This window comes from Narcine bancroftii, chromosome 4 (genome assembly GCF_036971445.1).
Source record: "Narcine bancroftii isolate sNarBan1 chromosome 4, sNarBan1.hap1, whole genome shotgun sequence".
Classification (NCBI taxonomy): domain Eukaryota; kingdom Metazoa; phylum Chordata; class Chondrichthyes; order Torpediniformes; family Narcinidae; genus Narcine; species Narcine bancroftii.
This window is the reverse complement of record NC_091472.1, coordinates 315,174,642-315,193,804: the sequence shown is the minus strand read 5'-3', so window position 1 is coordinate 315,193,804 and position 19,163 is coordinate 315,174,642. Positions and strand designations below refer to the sequence as shown.

General features: G+C 47.9%; 1 protein-coding gene across 5 annotated transcripts in view; it reads right to left on the bottom strand.

Annotated features, from left to right (window-relative positions):
• obsl1a (obscurin like cytoskeletal adaptor 1a) overlaps positions 1–19,163 on the bottom strand; it is a 100,673-nt gene that overhangs the window by 39,721 nt on the left and 41,789 nt on the right. For 4 of the 5 annotated variants that reach the window (XM_069935993.1, XM_069935994.1, XM_069935999.1 and 1 more), the window contains 5 exons: positions 17,954–18,223; positions 16,551–16,820; positions 12,403–12,678; positions 6,179–6,454; positions 1,571–1,846 (listed from right to left, as the gene is read on the bottom strand). In XM_069935993.1, coding sequence (XP_069792094.1) covers positions 1,571–1,846; positions 6,179–6,454; positions 12,403–12,678; positions 16,551–16,820; positions 17,954–18,223 — 1,368 coding nt within the window. The remainder of the gene's footprint in view (positions 1–1,570; positions 1,847–6,178; positions 6,455–12,402; positions 12,679–16,550; positions 16,821–17,953; positions 18,224–19,163) is intronic. The other variant, XM_069935995.1, reaches the window with a different exon arrangement.

The following is a 19,163-nucleotide window of genomic DNA, read 5'->3' as shown; positions in this document are numbered from 1 at the left end:
GAAACTCACGTGAATAGGGTGGTGAAGAAGGCTTTTAGTATGCTGGCCTTTATCAATCATTGCATGGAATATAGGAGTTGGGAGGTGATGTTGAGATTGTATAAGACGTTGGTGCGGCCTAATTTGGAGTTCTGTGTGCAGTTCTGGTCGCCTAATTATAGGAAGGATATAAACAGAGTGGAGAGAGTGCAGAGAAGGTTTACCAGAATGTTACCTGGGTTTAAGCATCTAGAGTATAGGGAGAGATTGGACAGATTAGGTCTTTATTCTTTGGAGCGTAGAAGGTTGAGAGGGGATTTGATAGAAGTATTTAAGATTATGAAAGGGATAGACAGAGTGGATGTGGATAGACTATTTCTGTTAAGAGGAGGAAAGTTTAAAACAAGAGGACATGAGTTAAGAATTAAGGGGCAGAGGTTTAGAGGTAACATGAGGGGGAACTTCTTTACTCAGAGAGTGGTAGCCGTGTGGAATGATCTTCCGGGAGAAATAGTGGCGGCGGAGTCAATTGTATTATTTAAGAAAAGGTTGGACAGGTATATGGATGAGAAGAAGATGGAGGGTTATGGGCATTGTGCAGGGAGGTGGGACTAGAAAGGGCTGTTTGGTTCGGAGCGGACTAGAAGGGCCTAATGGCCTGTTTCCGTGCTGTAATTGTTATGTTATGTTATGTTATGAGAGAGGTTGGGGAAGAACCGCCAGCGTTTGGGTGCAGGTAGCTAGAGGGTCATCTCCTGGTGGTGGGGAGGAGAAGGCAGGGGTGGCCAAGAGTGAGAATTGGAGGAGAGGTTCTGGAGGGTTGTTGGGCTGGAAGATGTTCCAGGAAATGCGGAGCAGGCGAGAACCATGGAGAGATGAGGTCCCTAAGGCTGATACAAACATTGAGAAGCTGGAGAGGCTCAATAATTCAGGTGGCATCCATGGAGAAATAAGGGAGAGTCAACATTTAAGCAGCAAGGTTCGTGTAGTAATTAGCGCAATGTTATTACAGCACCTGTGATCCTGGTTCAAATCCGACGCTGGAAGGAGTTTGTACATTCTCCCTGTGAAGTGCATGGGTTTTCCCCAGGCACTCCGGTTTCCTCCCACTCTTCAAAATGTACAGTGCTTAAGTAAATTGGGTAGCACGGGCTGGAAGGGCCTGTTACTGTGCTGTATATTTAAATTTAAATTTATGCGTATTACTACACCAGCAATCCAGGTTCAATCCACCACTGTCTGTCTGTACGTTCTCTCTGTAACCTGCGTGAGTTTTCCTTGGGTGATCCGATTTCTTCCCACTCTCCAGAAAAGGCGATGGCAGGTTAATCGGGTGTAACTGGGCGGCACAGGTTTCATGGGCTGGAAGGGCCTTCTATTCTCCACGGATGCAGCCTGACCAGATTCTCATTGCGACGGCAGTTCCTATGTCTCTCTCAGACCAGCGCTGATGGAATTGAGCTTGGACTCGCCGTCATTGCGTCAGGGGGCGCTGAGGTTGTCTCCTTGCTCATCAGCTGTAGCCGCCTACCCCAGCACCTCCTCCCCCCGCACCCCTCTCCCCGGTCTGCCGCCTCTCGCCTGCTCTCACCCGCCACGTTAACGTTGAAAATCATCTCGTCGTCTGCGGAACGGCAGGTGTAGAACCCGGAATCTTCTTTCTGCACGTTCTTGACGATCAAGCTGTGCACCCGAGATTCATGCCTCGCCTCGTACTTCTCCCCTTCACACACGGGCTCCCTGTGCCTGAGCCAGGTCACGCAGGCCTTCTCCTTGGAGACGATGGCGGAAAGCACTGCCTTCCCATTCTCGTTGACTGTGACGTCTTCCAGAAGCTTCCCTTTGTTCTTGAAGAGCACTGGAGCCTCTGGGGGAGAAGGCACAGAACGAGGATTATGGTCATGTTAACATGTTTATTTGTCACACTCAGTGCTAAACGTACTTATGCACCAAGATTCTTATGGGCTGCAGCCAAACAGGTACTGGACGTTGTAAAAATAATCAAAAATTTAATTAAATTGAAAAAGACAATAAGGGCATTAGACAGAGGGATAATAAATATGTAATTTTTACATTTTAATTTAATTATATGGTACAGTAGAAGACCCTTCTAGGCCAATCAACACAGGAGCACCTCAAGGATGTGGGCTTAGCCCACTGCTCTCCTCACTCTACCTCCATGACTGTGTGACCAATCACAATTCCAATGTCATCTGCAAATCTGCCGACGTCACCAGGGTTGTCGGCAGAATCACAAATGGCAACGAGGAAACGTGCAGGAGGGAGATAGATCGGCTGGTTGAGTGGTGCCACGCCCACAAACCTAACATTAGCAAAGCTAAGGAGCTGATGGTGGACTTCAGGAGGGGGAAATCAGGAGAACCCGACCCAGTCCTCATCCAGGGGTCAGCAGTGGAGAGGGTTAAGAACTTCAAATTCCTGGGTGTCAACATCTCTGGTGTCCCGAAGCCTCCATGTCGAAGGCTCGCCAGTGGCTAGACTTGGTGAGGAGTTTGATTTGGTATGTCGCCAAAGACTTGCAGATTTATACATCACAGTATTGCATCACTGTCTGGTACGGAGGTGTTAATGGACTGGACAGGTGAAGGCTACGAGTGTAGGAAACTCGGCCAACACCATCACGGGCATTATTGCCATCACTCAGGGCCGCGTTAAGAGGCAGTACCTCAAGAAAGCAACCTCTATCCTCAAGGACCCCCCCCCCCCCATACCACCCAGGCCATGCCCACTTCTCACTGCTACCATCAGGAAGGAGGGTCAGGAGCCTGAAGATGAGCACCCAGTGCCACAAAGACAGCTTTGTCACCAGATTTCTGAATGGACAATGGATTGATGGACGCCTCCTCACTTTTTCTCATTTTTTGCACATTATTTTTTTAAATCTTGTATTGACAGAATTGTAATTTATAGTAATTTTCCACCTGTAATACCCAACATCGCTGCCACAAAACAAATTTCATGGCACAGGTTCATGACAATAAATCTGATTCAGCTTCTGAAATCCATGCCATCCAATTACACCCAATGAACCTACAATCCCTGTACATTTTGAATGACGGGAGGAAACCAGGGCCCCCGCAGGAAACCCACGCTGACACGGGGAAAATGTACAAACTCCTTGCAGACAGCGCCAGATTCGAACCAAGTCCCCTTGGTGGGAGAAGGTGATCGGCATGGACTAGAAGGGCCGATCTGGCCTGTTACTAGGCTGTAATTGTGATATGGTTACCTGCACTGTAATGCCGTTGCGGCGGCCTCGGCCCCGGTCCGGGCAGTATGGACCGACCTAGGAGGGGAGGCAGGCCCCTCCAGCCCGGGTAAGAAACCTGCATAGGAGAAGGCCACTCCGATATAAAACCTACGACCCAAGGACCTCGCTGCCACGTCCCAGCTTGCTTGGCCACGGCACACGAACCATGGGTGTAAAGGGTGGGGCCAGTACTGCGCGCACTGCACTCCACCTAAAAGCTCCTTTGCGCAGGCCCGAGGACAGGTCCACGTCCTCCCCCTCCACGTCCTCCCCCTCCACGTCCTCCCCCTCAAAAGATGCTCACAAACTCAAGCTAGCATGCTGGAACATCAGAACCATGCTAGACAAGGCTGACAGCCACCGACCTGAACGTCGGTCTGCCCTCATTGCACATGAACTCCTCAGACTTGACATCGACATAGCCGCTCTCAGTGAAGTCCGCCTGGCAGATGTAGGCAGCCTCCAAGAACGCGGCGCGGGCTACACACTCTACTGGTCTGGCAAGCCTTCGGATGAACGACGCCTATCTGGTGTAGGCTTCGTGGTCAAGAACTTCATTGCCTCCAAACTCGAAAACCTTCCGACAGGCCACTCGGACCGAATCATGTCCATGCGACTCCCCCTTCAAAACAAGCGTTGCATCACCCTCATCAGTGTCTATGCTCCAACCCTCCAGGCGGAACCAGCAGAAAAGGACAAGTTCTACACCGACCTGCGCAACCTCATCCAACGTACCCCTACAGCCGACAAGGTTGCCATCCTTGGCGACTTCAACGCTCGTGTCGGCAAAGACTCAGAAACCTGGCCAGGAATCCTGGGCAAGCATGGCGTCGGCAAGTGCAACGACAATGGGCGCCTCCTGTTGGAGCTCTGCGCAGAACAGCGGCTCGTCATTACAAACACCCTTTTTCAGCAGAGGGACAGCCTTAAGACCACCTGGATGCATCCCCGATCCAAATACTGGCACCTCCTGGACTACATCCTGGTGCGAGAAAGTGACAAACGAGATGTGCTCCACACCAGGGTCATGCCTAGCGCGGAATGCCACACTGACCACCGGCTGGTTCGCTGCAAGCTCAACCTTCACTTCAAGCCAAAGCCCAGGAACAGTAAAGCCCCCAGAAAGAGGTTCAATGTTGGAAACCTGCAGTCAGACGAAGCGAGAGGAAACTTCCAGGCAAACCTCAAAGCAAAGCTCGACGATGCAATCCGCCTCACGGACCCGTCCCCTGAAACCCTCTGGGATCAGTTGAAGACTACCATACTGCAATCCACTGAAGAGGTACTGGGCTTCTCCTCCAGGAAAAACAAGGACTGGTTTGACGAAAACAGCCAGGAAATCCAGGAGCTGCTGGCAAAGAAGCGAGCTGCCCACCAGGCTCACCTTACAAAGCCGTCCTGTCCAGAGAAGGTGGGAGAGGAGTCCAGACCAGCAGATAAAAGGTGTTAATTGGATATGATAAATGAAAAGGTGAGAATCAATTTTGATTCTGTGAAAGGAGACAGAGGGGAAAGATTGGAGGGGGAAGGGGGGTTTCTGACCGAAGTAGGAGTCGATGTTCATGCCGTTTGGTTGGTTGGAGGTGCACAGACAGAATATGAGGTGTTGTTCCTCCAATTTGAGGGTGGTCTGATGGAAAGAAAGTCATTTTGAATTGAGAGGTGCTGGTATTCAGGCTTCTGAACCTTCTGCCCCTTTGTGTGAAGGAGACGCCCCAAAGATCTCGCTCACCTTAAACCTATGCCCTCTAGTTTTAAACTCCCCAATCCTGTGTCTATGCCCCTTGGATTAGGAACTTTTTTTTCTCTCCTTGCCACACAGCTTCATTTTTGGTAGTAGGTTTAGATCTTTTTCTTATAAAATAATAAAATATTCCTGTAATATAATTTGTTTGATTGAGAATGCAGGGTACCGTGGAAGAACTGGTATGATCTAGGTGTATTGCAGTATTTTGGACTTTTAATATATTTTTCATGTAATTGGTATTTTTAAATGTGGAACTTCAATTTCAACAAAAATATTGAAAAAGAATTGACGTTTGGACAGGTTTATGCAGTAAGTGTGAGGTGTTATATTTTGGGAGGACTGACCGAGGTAGGATGTACACTGTGAATGGTCGGGCCCTGAGGGATGTGGTAGAACAGAGGGTTCTGGGAATACAGGTACATAATCCCCTGAAAGTGGCATCACACACAGAGAGAGCTTTCGGCATCTTGGCCTTCATAAATCAAAGTATTGAGTACAGGATGTTATGATAAAGTTGAACAAGACATTGTTGAGGTCAAATTGTGTGCAGTTTTGGTCACCTAACGACGGGAAAGTTATCAAAGAGTGCAGAGTAGATTTACTAGGATGTTGCCGGGACTTTTGAAATTTTAAAATTTAAATTTAAATATATTTACAGCATTGCAGAAGTGATTCCGTCCAAGTAAACTCATACCACACAATCTCACTTCAATTAACCTGCAACTCTGGTATGTTTTGAAACACACAGACACAGGGAGAATGTACAAACTCCTCACAGACAGAACTGGATTGGAATCCGGGTGACTGGTGTTGCAATAGCGTCATGCTAACCGTTGCACTAACCGCGTCGCCTTGAGGAACTGAGTTACAGGGAAAGGTTAAACCAATTAGGACTTTATTCCTTTGACTGTCGGAGAATGAGGGGAGATTTGCTCGAGGTCTAGGTGCACATCAATGGCATTCAGTAGAATAATAATTCAGCATGGACTATATGGGCCGAAGGGCCAATTTCTATGCTGTAGAGCTCTGTTCTATAGATAGGTAGGACTTAGAAGGGATATGAGCCAATTCCCAGCAAATGAACGAAAGGAGTGGGCATGGGTGACTTGGGCTGAAGGGCCTGTTCCATGCTATCTGACTTGGCTGCAGCTTGTTACCGGCAGTTGGTTTAAACAGGTTACCTGCAACGGTCACGTTAAAGGTCAGCCTGTCAGTGCCTGCGTCGCACACATATTGCCCGGAGTCTTGGGGCTCTGAGTCGAAGATCATCAGCTCCCGGGTCAGACCCCGTGCATCGATCCTGATCCTGCCACTGTCCCGCAGCTCGGTACCATCCCTGTACCAGCGGACCGCGACGTCTGGCCGCGACAGCTCACACGTCATGGCGATGGCCTCCGACTCTGTGAAACACCGCTCCTCAGACACCTTGTCGCTCCCGACGATCCTCACTGCAGGCTCTGCAAGGAAACACAGAACAGTGGCACTCAGGATTCCTGGGATCGTGTCATGCTTGTAAAGCCCAGAATGTTAGTTACACAGGGTGCTGGGACCCTATTATATCGGAAATGTCTTGCTTTATATGCCCACAGTATTAAAAAACATGGCAACGCTACTGGAGTTTGAGTTGCTAAGGTTCCCGTATATACAGGATATGAATTTGTCCTGTGTCCTGACTTTATCAGGACACCTTAAATGTCCTGTATTAAGATTTTTTCTAAATAAATTCAGTAATTTAGAGCTGTATGATTTGAAATTTTCAGTAAACTTTATTTGTACTAATTGAGTTTTACTTCATTTTAAAACTAAAACTTTAAATAACTCCACTATTACGATGAAGGAAGTCATCGAAGACAGCAAGTATTTGCGGCAATTAACAAACTTGTTTGAATGCGCAGCCAATGAATGGACATATGATGCGTTTCATTGAAACGTTGGCTGTAGCCACTGGCCGCCAGCCAACCCACCCATTAGTTATGCGTTGGCAATTGTTAGGGGGACAGATCAGTGAAATAACCATGTGGGGCAAAGTATTCTATACTGAGCGAGAATAGACATTGGTGTACACGTTGTGGAATCGCTGAACATGTTGTCCAGTAGATGTATATGCGGGGAAGTCAATGTACACACCGTGGAGCCTAGTGCAGGCCTGACACCTTCAGGCTTGCCTGCTAGGCTTATATACATCGCTGCTTCCGTCACGTGGACAGGAAGTGATGTCATCAGCCCAGATTAAAAACCTCTGTTGGATGCAGGTCAATTTTCTGAGTTTATCACAGCACGTCCGCCATTTTGGGAGTGGGTTCACTTGCTGGTCAGTGGGTCGCTGCACGATCCCCCCCCCCACCCCCACCCCCAGAACCGGCAATCCCACTGCGGATCCCCAAAGTCTGTATATGTTTTTGTTTGGGCGGCCTTCCTCTCTGCTGAGGTGCCTGAACCACGACTGGTTTTCCACAGCACATCTGCCATTTTGGGATCTGGTTCGCTTGCTGCTATAAAGCAGCACGAGAGATGAAAGCTTCCCTCGACTACAAAAGAAACGGATGAAATAACAAATTCTTGATTAAGAGAAACACAGAAGATAAAATAATAACTGGAAAAGTTGTAATGGCCTTCCACACTATTCATCCTCATCAGTCGTTCAGCTCAAATGACTGTGTGAACATACTTCTACCGGAAGTATTTTCTGATTAATAATATTATTTTATCTCAATGTATATATGTATATGCAAATTAGAAATCATTTGAATTTAAATTTGATCAGGGTCTTCTGTGTTTCTATTTGGCAAATCTGGTAACCCTAACTGGAGCTGCTGGTGTGGATGCCGGGAGAGCGGGAAGGGGAAACACAGCCCTGGTCCGAGAGGTCCCACCGCCAGTCCTGCTGCCAACGGCTCTGTACAGCCTTTAAATGGCTCGTTGAAGGAACGGACGGTGTTTGATTTAAAGTCTAGGCCCAAGATGACTGCAGCTGGGTTTAGCAGCACCCTCAAGGGGTGCCGACTCCGGGGGAGCAGCGAGCAGCACAGGCCACCAAAAATGGGGAGGCCACCCTTCAGGTGAGAAGGAGAAGCAGAGGAGATGGCCCTAAGGACAGCAGCGGACCAGCGAGGGGCTCTGCGGCTGAAGGACGCACACACACGCACGCACGCACGCACGCACGCACGCACGCACGCACGCACGCACGCACGCACGCACGCACGCACGCACGCACGCACGCACAGGCTGCTGGAGACTGGCTCGTGGGAACCAGGTATCGGAACTGGGACTCGAGAGGGGGCTGAGGGCAAGAAGGGTTCCCGAAGGGGCCTTGGGCGCTGAAGGCCTCCTCATCCAGTCGGAGGTTAGGATCTGGAGGTTAGGAACTGGAGCTTGGGTTGGCCAATGGATCGAACTGGAGTCTGTGCGGCTGCAGAGGCTGCTGGGAGTGGATGGCGGCGAATCCACAAACACTCAGTATCTCTGGGGGGGGTGGAGGAGCTCTCTTTTGCTTCTCTTTCTCTGACTGCAAGCGACCCCAGGCAATGCTCATGGTGAATCTTATCTGCCTCATGGCAGATTAAGGGCAATTCTGTATAATATTTCATCGGTTTCATTACACGGCAACAAATAGAAGTAAATCTCCAGCATTTTTACTTCAACCGCAGTGCTACAGAATTTTGTGATTTGCTTCTGACGACTGTAACAACTCTATGAAAGCTCTTTGAGGGATGCCTACCCCGAAGAAGTTTGCCTTTGCTCTCTGAAGGGAGTTCTGTCGGATTCTCCCTCACGGCTCCCATCTGTAATCCCCCTACTGCTTTCAAGTCCTCTTGGCTTTGCTACCCCCAAACCCCAACCCCTTTTGATCGGATGCCTGCCAGCAATCTCTCACACCTTGGTGAAGGGCTCAAGCCCGAAATGTCTGTTCTGTATCTTTACCATTGCTACATAAAGGATACTGTTTGACCTGCTGAGTTTCTCCAGCATTTGGTGTGTTTACTTCAACCGCAGTGTCTACAGATTTTCCTCTTACAGTAGTATCAGGGAGTCCCCTGAAAGTGGTTGAGCTCATTGGCTGGCCCACAGCAAGCGATGGTGGCAGGGTTACTCTGTCTGGAAGCCCATGAACCGTGCTGTTGCGCAGGGAATCAGTTTTGGGACACCTGATGATTGTGATAGCTGTAACTTGGCTGCAGTCTCTGGGGTCGAGTACGAAACACAAAGTGTTGGAGAAACTAAGCGGCATCCAGAGGAAGTAAAGGATGGCCAACATTTCAGGCCTGGGCCTTTTGTCAAATCAAGCATGTGCCTGGATAAAAGGTCGGGGATGGCGGAGGTGGGGGGAGAGGAGAGGAGGGAGAAAGGGGCAGAGGAAGGAGAACACTAACAGGTGAGAGGGTAGAAGAGATAGAAGCTAGAAGTGATAAGGAGGGGGTCGCTCTGTGAATGGAGAGGGAGGGTGTGGGGAGGTGGAGGAAAGAGAGAGACTCGGGGAGAGTCTGGAGGTCAATGCTGATAATGTCCAGTTGGAGAGGGCCCAGATGGAATATTGTTCCTCCAATTTGAGGGTGTGACAGTGCATGAGGCCATGGATGAACATGTTGGTGGAGCAATGATGCATGGAATTAGAATGGGGGACCACTGGGAGGTCCCTGCAATTGCAGCGGACAGAGCCGAGGTGTTCAACAAAGAGATCTCCCAATCTGCGTCCAGCCTTTCTGACGTAGAGGAAACCACAGTGGGAGCCCCGAGTGCAGTAGACAAGTGAAGTGTTGTTTCCCTTGGAAGGACTGTATGGGGCCCCGAACTGTGGGGAGGGAGGAGGTGTGGGAGCAAGTGTATAAATTCTTGCAGTCACAGGGTTAGGTACCGAGGGAGCAATTCATGTGAGTGGACGAGAGAGAGTTAGTAAATTTGTAGATAATGCAAAGATTGTCAGACGGTCTAGAGCAGTCATTCTCAACATGGGCCATACACTCCACCCCCCCCCCCCCCACCCCACTCCCCTTGGGGCCACAGCACATTTAAGTTAAAGGAATCATTCTCAACTGTTTATTTTGGTTGTAGCCCCCTCAGGGCTCTGCTCGAAGTTTCTGGGCCCCCCTTCCCTGTGAAGCGGATAAGTTTTGGCTTCTTCTGTACTCCTCTCCTACCGACCTCATTAAAAAACACAACAAATATTTTATGATTTCAGTCCATTGCTCCCCCTCAAGTGTGCTCTGCCCCATTCCCCCCCCCCCAGGTGGGGCAGTATGGCACCCGTTGAGAATGGCTGGTAAATAGATACCTGAACATTCAAGGGATGGAGGAACATGCACAGATTGGTGGAGAGGGTCGAGGGCCACCAAAAAAATACAACAGTATGTACTATAGATCAGTTACTGATATGGGCAGAGAAGTGGCAGATGGAGTTTAATCTGGACAAGCATGCGGTGTTGCACTTTGGAATATCAAATACAAGGGGGCTGTATACAGTTAGTGGCAGGACTCTTACAAACTCTTAAAGGGATTGGCACAGTGGTTTAGTGCAACATTGTTACAGCGCCATGGATGGAAGAAAAATAGAGGGTTATGAGGTAGGGAGGGTTTCGTACTTTTTTAAAAGGAATATATGAGTTGGAACAACATTGAGAGCCTGTACTGTGCTCTAGTGTTCTAAGTACTGGGGGTTGTAGATCAATTGGTGTAATTGGTCAGCATGGGATCACGGGCTGAAGGGCCTGCTACCGTGCTGTATATCTAAATACTTTTTAAAAGTTGATGTACTGAGGCCTCAGGGGCCCCAGGTCTGTACATCTTTGAAAATAGATAGGGTATAAAGGAGGCGCTGTATTCTTGACTTCATTGGGAGGGGAATTGAGTACAAAACTAAAGAAATCATGGCAGCAATGTAAACCGTTGGTTCGGCTACACTTTACTGTGTGCAGTTCTGGTCTCCCCATTTCAGGAAGGATGTGGAGGCTTTGGAAAGGGGGTGGAAGAGGTTTACCAGGATGTTGCCTGGATAACAGGGAATGAGTTTTGGGGAGAGGTCGGACAAACCTGAGTTGTTTTCTCTGGGGCGTCGGAAGCTGAGGAGAGTCAATAGACTTTTATAAAATTATGAGAAGCAATGATGGGGTGGGCAGTCAGAATCTTTTCCTGAGGGCAAAATCTTTTCTTGTCCGCCTGCGTCACGGTGTGGTACGGTTGCTGAAGAGAAATGGAGTGCAGGTCAATCCATAGAAGTGGCAGAGAGGATCCCCAGGGTCTCCCCCCCCATCAATCCGGATCGTTGCCTGAAGAGGGCGCGCAAAATCCTTGAGGACCCTTTCCACCCCGCATGCAGCATCTTCCAGCTGCTCCCGTCCGGGGAGGAGATCCAGGAGGATCAGAGCCAGCCCCACCAGGCTGAGGAACAGCTTCTTCCCCACGGGCAGCGAGAATGGTGAACGACCAAAGGAACTGCTCACACTGACCCTCCGAAACTCTCATACTCACGAAAGAACATTTATTTATTTGTATAGATTAAATACTTGTCCTGCATGTGCATTGTGTGTCTCTATGTGTGTTATGTCTGCTTGTGTGTCTGCGTGTTTTGCGCTGAGGACCAGAGAATGCTGTACAATCAGATGACAATAAACTTGATTGATAAGTGACACACTCTAGAGGTCATGCATTTAAGGTGAAGGGGAGGAAGTTTATGGGATAAATATTTAACACAGCCTGGAACAGGATGCCAGTGGAAGCAGATACAATAATGGTGTTCAAGACATTTCTGGACAGACACATGTACAGTACGTATATATGGGGGATGGAGGGATAGGGAGCAGAGGTTTGCCTTAATATTTGTGTGTTGGTCTGGTCAGCACTGACACGGTTGGCTAAAGGACCAGTTCCTCTGCTGTGGTCACAGACCTGGCTGTCAGATTCAAGTCAAGTTGATTGTCATCTGATTGTACAAGTACAACCCGATGAAACAGTGTTCTCCGGTTCTCGGTGTAGAACGTGCAGACACACAACCAGACATAACACGTACAGACAAACAACACATATTTTAATTTTAATTTTCAATTTAAACATACAGCACGGTAACAGGCCAGTTTGGCCCTCGAGCCCGTACTGCCCAATGAAACCCAATTAACCTACAACCCCGTTACATTTTGAAGGGTGAACGTACAAACTCCTTACAGACAGTGCAGGATTTAAACCACTATTGCGCTGTAACAGTGTCGTGCTAACCTCACTGCTGCAAGACAAGTATTTCATCCATACAAATAAATATTGTTTTGTGAATATGAGGGTCTCGGTTCGTTAGTACGAGCAGTTCCTTTGTTCGTTCAGCGTTCTCACGGCCCGTGGGAAGAAGCTGTTCCTCAGCCTGATGGGGCTAGCTCTGATCCTCCAGCATCTCTTCCTCGATGGGTAGCCGGCTGTGCCTTACCTTCCACCGTGACTCGGAACACGATGCTGTCGCTCTGAATGTCACACAGGTACTCTCCTGCATCCTCCGCCTGTGCGCCCAGGATCCGCAGGGAACGGACCACCCCCTCACTCCCGGTGCTGACTCGGGCGCCCTCAGCCATCCTCTCTCCGTCCTTGTACCACTTGGCCTGTCCGTCCACTCTGGATACCTCACACTCTAGCAGGATGTCCTCGGCTGCCCAGCACTTGTGGTCCAAAAGCTTGTGCTTAGGCCAGGTTATACGAACTGGTGGTTCTGTGGATGGCAAGCAAAGAGTGTGAATCCCACCCGCGAGCCCACACTGCCGTGCTATCCTGTGTGCATTTCCCACCACCCAGCTACAGCCAGGACATCAGTACGTTGGGAGGGGTGCAGAGGAAATTCCAGCACTGGAAGGCTTGAGTTATAGGCAGAGGGTGCATTGGCTGGGTTCAAACAAATCTGCAGATGCTGGGGCCAAATGCAACACACAGACTTGCTGGAGAAACTCCGCAGGACCTGCAGCGTCCATAGGAAGGGAAGGGTAACCAACGTTTCTGGTCCGGGCATATCATCAGGTATAAACAGAAACAGGCAGGTGCCTGGAGAAAAAGGTGGTGGGAGGAGAGGGGTGAGGAAGGGGCAGAGGTAGGAGAAGAGGGTCATACAGACAGGGTGATCATCTTGGAGAGCACCTCAGCTCTGTCTGCTGAAATAGTGTGAAACTCCCATTTCAATTCTCCATCCCATTCCCTTGCTGACATGTTTGTCCATGGTCTCATGCACTGCCAGACTGAGACCACCTGCAAATTGGAGGAACAACACCCCATTTTCCATTTGGGCACCTCTCCAACTAGATGAAATTAATAACGATTTCTCCGGTTTCCATTAACCCCCCCCCCATAGAACCATAGAAATCTACACCACAGAAACAGGACCCTTTCGCCCTTCTAGTCTGTGCCAAACCATTTTTTTTTGCCTCGCCCCACTGACCATATCCCACCATAATCCTCCCATCCATGTACCTGTCCAAATTCTTCCTAAATGTTAAAAATGAGCCCACATGAGTCCACATCCATCACTTCAGCTGGCAGCTCGTTCCACAATCCCACCACTCTCTGTGTGAAGAAGTTCCCCCTCATGTTCTCCCTAAACTTTTCTCCTTTCACCCTTAATCCATGTCTTCTAGTTTGTATCTCACCCACCCTCAGTGGAAAAGTCAACCTACATTTACTGTCTATACCCCTCATAATTTTAAATACCTCAATCAAATCTTCCCTCATTCTTCTCCACTCCAGGGAATAAAGTCCTAACCTGTTTAACCTTTCCCTGTAACTCAGTTCCTGAAGTCCGGGCAACATCCTAGTAAATCTTCTCTGCCCTCTTTCTATCTTATTGATATCTTGGCTTGTCAGGAGCTGTAGCTGGATGCTCTTCTCACAGATCTAGTCGCCAGGGATACTGACGTCCCACATACTGCAAGAGGAGCATTCCCCTGCCTTGGCTGCCATTCCCACCGTTTATGACTAGAGGAACAAAATACATGATATCCAAAGTCTGCCCTTACCTGTGCCTACCTGCTGAATCCTTTCTGTTCCCTTTCTCACTTCAGCTCACCTCGTACCTGATCTCACCGAAACTTATTGAGCCAAAGCCTCACCACACCGACACAGCCCACCCCAACGACGACCGTTCCTTCCACTACACAGCCCCTCACTTCTATAGCGAGGCTCAGCTTCTTCCTCCAATCAGCTTCCAGCTTCTGCCTCGCCCCCTTTTAAGTCCTAACTGCTTCTGCTTCTCAGGTCACCTGACCTCGCTTCCTCTAATCAGCTTCTACCTGATAAATTCTCACTTTCCCCCTTATCACATCGAATGAACGCCTTTTGTTGGTCTGGAATCCTCCCCCTTTGTCTGAATTCAGAGATTTTCTGCTTCTGGATTATTCCTTGAGGAAGGGCTCAGGCCCGAAACATCAGCAATGTATCTTTGTCTCCTATGGATGCTGAAAATAACGGCTGGGTTCCTCCAGCATTTCGGTGTGTTTTTACTACCATCACAGCATCTGCAGACTTTCGTGTTTCATTTAGGTCATAGATGGATAGAGGTGGGAAGGTAGAAGAGAAGAAAGCTGAGAAGATATGGTATCGACGGAGATAATTATGTTTTGTAACGTATGTGAATAGCTTTTTTTTAATTTTTTTTTCACACCATCATTTTCTCCCCCCCCTCCCTCCTCCCAACCCACCCCCCCCAACCCCCCCCCCCCCGGTCCCATCCATTTAAGGTATACAATCTAGGATACATTAAACCAGTCAGACAATGTTGTCACTCAACAAAAATACACCAGAAATTCTACTGAGTCCATTCTTTTCTTTCCTTCTCCTTCCATCAACTTAGGTAATGATTGTCCCCGGTAGGTTTTCGCTATTGTATTTAATGTAAGGCTCCCATATTTGTTCGAATATTTCAATATTATTTCTTAAACTATATGTTATTTTTTCTAATGGAATACATTTATTCATTTCTATATACCATTGTTGCATTTTCAAATTATCTTCCAATTTCCAGGTTGACATAATACATTTTTTTGCTACAGCTAGAGCTATCTTAACAAGTCTTTTTTGTGCATCCTCCAAATCAATTCCAAATTCTTTGTTTTTTATGTTACTTAGGAGAAAGATCTCTGGATTCTTTGGTATATTGTTTTCTGTTATTTTATTTAATATCTGATTGAGATCTTCCCAAAATTTTTCTACTTTCTCACATGTCCAGATTGCATGAATTGTTGTTCCCATTTCTTTTTTACATCGAAAACATCTGTCAGATACTGTTGGGTCCCATTTATTTAACTTTTGAGGTGTAATGTATAGCCTGTGTATCCAGTTATATTGTATCATACGTAGCCTCGTATTTATTGTATTTCTCATCGTTCCAGAACATAATTTCTCCCATGTTTCCTTTTTTATCTTTATATTTAAATCTTGTTCCCATTTTTGTTTAGTTTTACCATTTGTTTCCTTATTCTCCTTTTCTTGCAGTTTAATATACATATTTGTTATAAATCTTTTGATTATCATTGTATCTGTAATCACATATTCAAGGTTACATGCCTCTGGCAAACTCAAACTGCTTCCTAATTTATCCTTCAAGTAGGATCTCAATTGGTAATATGCCAGCGCTGTATCTTGAGTTATATTGTACTTATCTTTCATTTGTTCAAAGGATAAGAATCTATTTCCTGAAAAACAATTTTCTATTCTTTTAATCCCTTTTTTTTCCTATTCTCTAAAGGAAAGGTTATCTATTGTAAAGGGGAGTAACTTGTTTTGCATCAATATTAGTTTTGGCAATTGATAATTTGTTTTATTTCTTTCTACCTGAATCTTCTTCCAAATATTGAGGAGATGATGTAATACTGGAGAACTTCTATGTTGTACCAATTTTTCATCCCATTCATATAATATGTGTTCAGGTATCTTTTCCCCTATTTTATCTAATTCTAATCTCGTCCAGTCTGGTTTTTCCCTTGTTTGATAAAAATCTGATAGGTATCTTAATTGTGCGGCTCTATAATAATTTTTAAAGTTTGGCAGTTGTAAGCCTCCTTGTTTATACCATTCTGTTAATTTATCTAGTGCTATCCTCGGTTTCCCCCCTCTCCATAAAAATTTCATTATTATTTTCTTCAACTCCTTGAAGAATTTTTCTGTCAGTTGTATTGGCAATGCCTGAAATAAGTATAATATCCTTGGAAAAATGTTCATTTTAATACAGTTTATCCTTCCTATTAGTGTTAGTGGTAAATCTTTCCAATGCTCTAAATCGTCCTGTAATTTTTTCATTAGTGGATAATAATTGAGTTTAAATAGTTGGCCGAGATTTTTGTTTATTTGTACACCTAGGTATCTTATTGCCTGCATTTGCCATCTAAATGGAGATTCCTTCTTAAATTTTGAGAAATCCGCATTATTCATAGGCATTGCTTCACTTTTATTTACGTTTATCTTATGTGAATAGCTTTAAATGTAGACTGATGTAGCCCTTGTAATTTTTGTATAATAAATAATGAAGGTGTGATATTAATTTACGAGGGACATTGCCGGCCAAGGGGATAAGCAGTGGAGCACTGCTTGTTCCACACTCACCAGAGACGGTGACCTTGAAGTCAGCTGCGTCGTCAGCTGCGTCGCACACGTACATCCCTCCGTCTTCCACCGTGGCCGAGTGGACTCTCAGGCTCCTGCGCTTCCCCTCCACCTCCATCCTGCACCTGTCGCTTGGCTCCAGCCCCACTCCATCCCGCCGCCATCTCACCTCCGCCCCGGGCCGCAACACCTCACACCACAGGACAAATTCGGCACCCGTCACCGCCGTCAGCTCCGAGGGAGAGCAGCTCACGATGCTCACCGGAGGCTCTGAGATCCCCGAGGTGGGGGGAGGGAGAAGGGATGGGGAAGGGGGGAGGGAGGAAGGGAAGAAGCCCCAGGGAGGGAGGGAGAAGGGGAGAAAGGGAGGGAGAGAGATAAAAAGAGAGGGAGAGAGTGGGGAGAGAGGGAGGAAGAGGGAAGGGAAGAAAAGGGGGAGTGAAGGAGGCAAGGGGAGGAAGATGGAATAAGAGGAAGAAGAAGGGGCAGAGAGAGAGAGAGGGGTAGAGGATGGGAGGGAATGAGAGGGAGGAAGATAAAGAGAATGGGATGAAGGAGAGAGAGGGGAGGGAGGGAGAGAGGGATGGGGAGAGGGAGAGAGAGTGGAAAGACAACAAGAGGGGAGGGAGAGGAAGGGAAGGAGGGAGGTAGTGAGAGTGGAAGAAACCAGGGGTGGGAGGAAGGCAGGGAGAGAAGGAGAGGGAAGGGAAACAAAGGGTGAGGGAGGAAGCGAGAGACAGGAGGAAGTTAGCAACACACATACGTGATTTGGGGGATGGGACCGTGTTTACTGCTGACACTAAATTGAACAGGGGATATGGAGAGGCTGCAGAATGATATAGATAGGATAAGTGAGTGGGCAAGGGACTGGCAGACGAAGCACAATGTTGGTAAATTTGAGATCATATTCTTTGGAAGAAAAGATATAAATCAGACTATTATTATAATGGTAAACAATTGCAGCACTCTGCTATGCAGACAGACCTGGGAGGGCTGGTGCAGGAATCACACAAGGTTGGTTTGCGGGTGTAACAGATGATTGAGAAGGCAAGTGGGTCGTTGGCCTTTATTGTGAGAGGGATAGAATTTCGGAGCAGGGTGATTCTGCTGCAACTGTACAAGGTCCAGGTGAGGCTGCATCTGGAGAACTGCATGCGGTTCTGGTCTCCCTACTGAGGAAAGGCTAGGCTGGCTTTGGAGGTGGTGAACGGCTGACTCCTGCTCCTGTTTCTGATTTTCTCCTCTTCAATGTGACGGTGGGGACATGGTCTACGTTCAGCATTGACCAATGGGTTCACCAATCTCATCCAGCGGGTGGGTATGATCTCCACATTCTGGAGGACGAGGGGATATCAGATTCTCAGGGGGACCAGCAGCAAATGGCTGCATGGGATTGAGCTCACCGGAGACAGTGACCTTGAACTCGGCTGCGTCATCGGCTGCGTCACACACGTATGTCCCTCCGTCCTCCACCATGGCCGAGTGGACTCTCAACCTCCTGCGATCCCCCTCTATCTCCATCCTGCACCTGTCGCTCGGCTCCAGCCCCACTTCGTCACGTCGCCATCTCACCTCCGCCCCAGGCCATGACACCTCACACCACAGGACAAACTCAGCGCCCGTCACCACCGTCAGCTCCGAGGGAGAGCAGTTCACAATGCTCACCGGAGGCTCTGCAACCCCGAGTCGGAGGGAGGGGGAAAGGATGGAGGAAGCCAGGGAGGGAGAGAGAAAAAAGGGGAGGAAGGGAGGGGAGAAGGGAGAGAAAAGGATAAACAGAGAGGGAGATGAGAAAGAGTGGAGAGAGGGAGGAAGAGAGAGGAAAGGAGAGAGAGGGATGGAAGGGAAGGAGAGGGAGGGTGGGAGAGGGAGGGTGGGGAGGGAACAAGAGGGAGGGAGGGATAGGGGAGTGAGAGAGGGAGAGGGGAAAGCAGATGAGAAGGGAGGGTGAGAGGTAGTGAGGGAGGGAGACCAGGAGAGGGAGGAAGGTAGGGAGAGAAGGAGAGAGAAGAGAAACAAGGGGTGAGGAGGAAGCAAGAGACAGGAGGAAGTTAGCAGCGCACATACGTGATTTGGAGGATGGAACCTCAGTGGTTCTCAACCTTTTTCTTTTGACTCACATTCCACCTTAAGTAATCCCTATGCCATTGGTGCTCTGTGATTAATAAGAGATCGTTTAAGGTAGGATGTGGGTGGGAAGGGAAGGTTGAGAATCACTGCTCTAGACCCAATTGTTACTGAAATCTTTTGCTTGAGAAAAATTGTCATTGGCCCATTTCCTTTGGAGCTCTGAAACCCTGCACATAACGAGTCAATGAGGGACGATTAAAACAGTGGTTTTCAAATTTTTCTTCCCACTCACATAATGTTGGTAAATGTGAGGTTATCCAGTTTGGAATCAAAATAGTAAAGTGGACTATTATTATAATGGTGGAAGATAGCAGCACATTGCTGTGCAGACAGACCTCGGAGGGCTAGTGAATGAATCACAAAAGGTGGGTTTGCGGGTGCTGCAGGGCATCAAGAAGGCAAATGGGACATTGGCCTTCGTTGCTGGAGGGGTCGAATTTAGGACCAGGGAGGTTATGCTGCAACTGTTCAGGGTACTGGTGA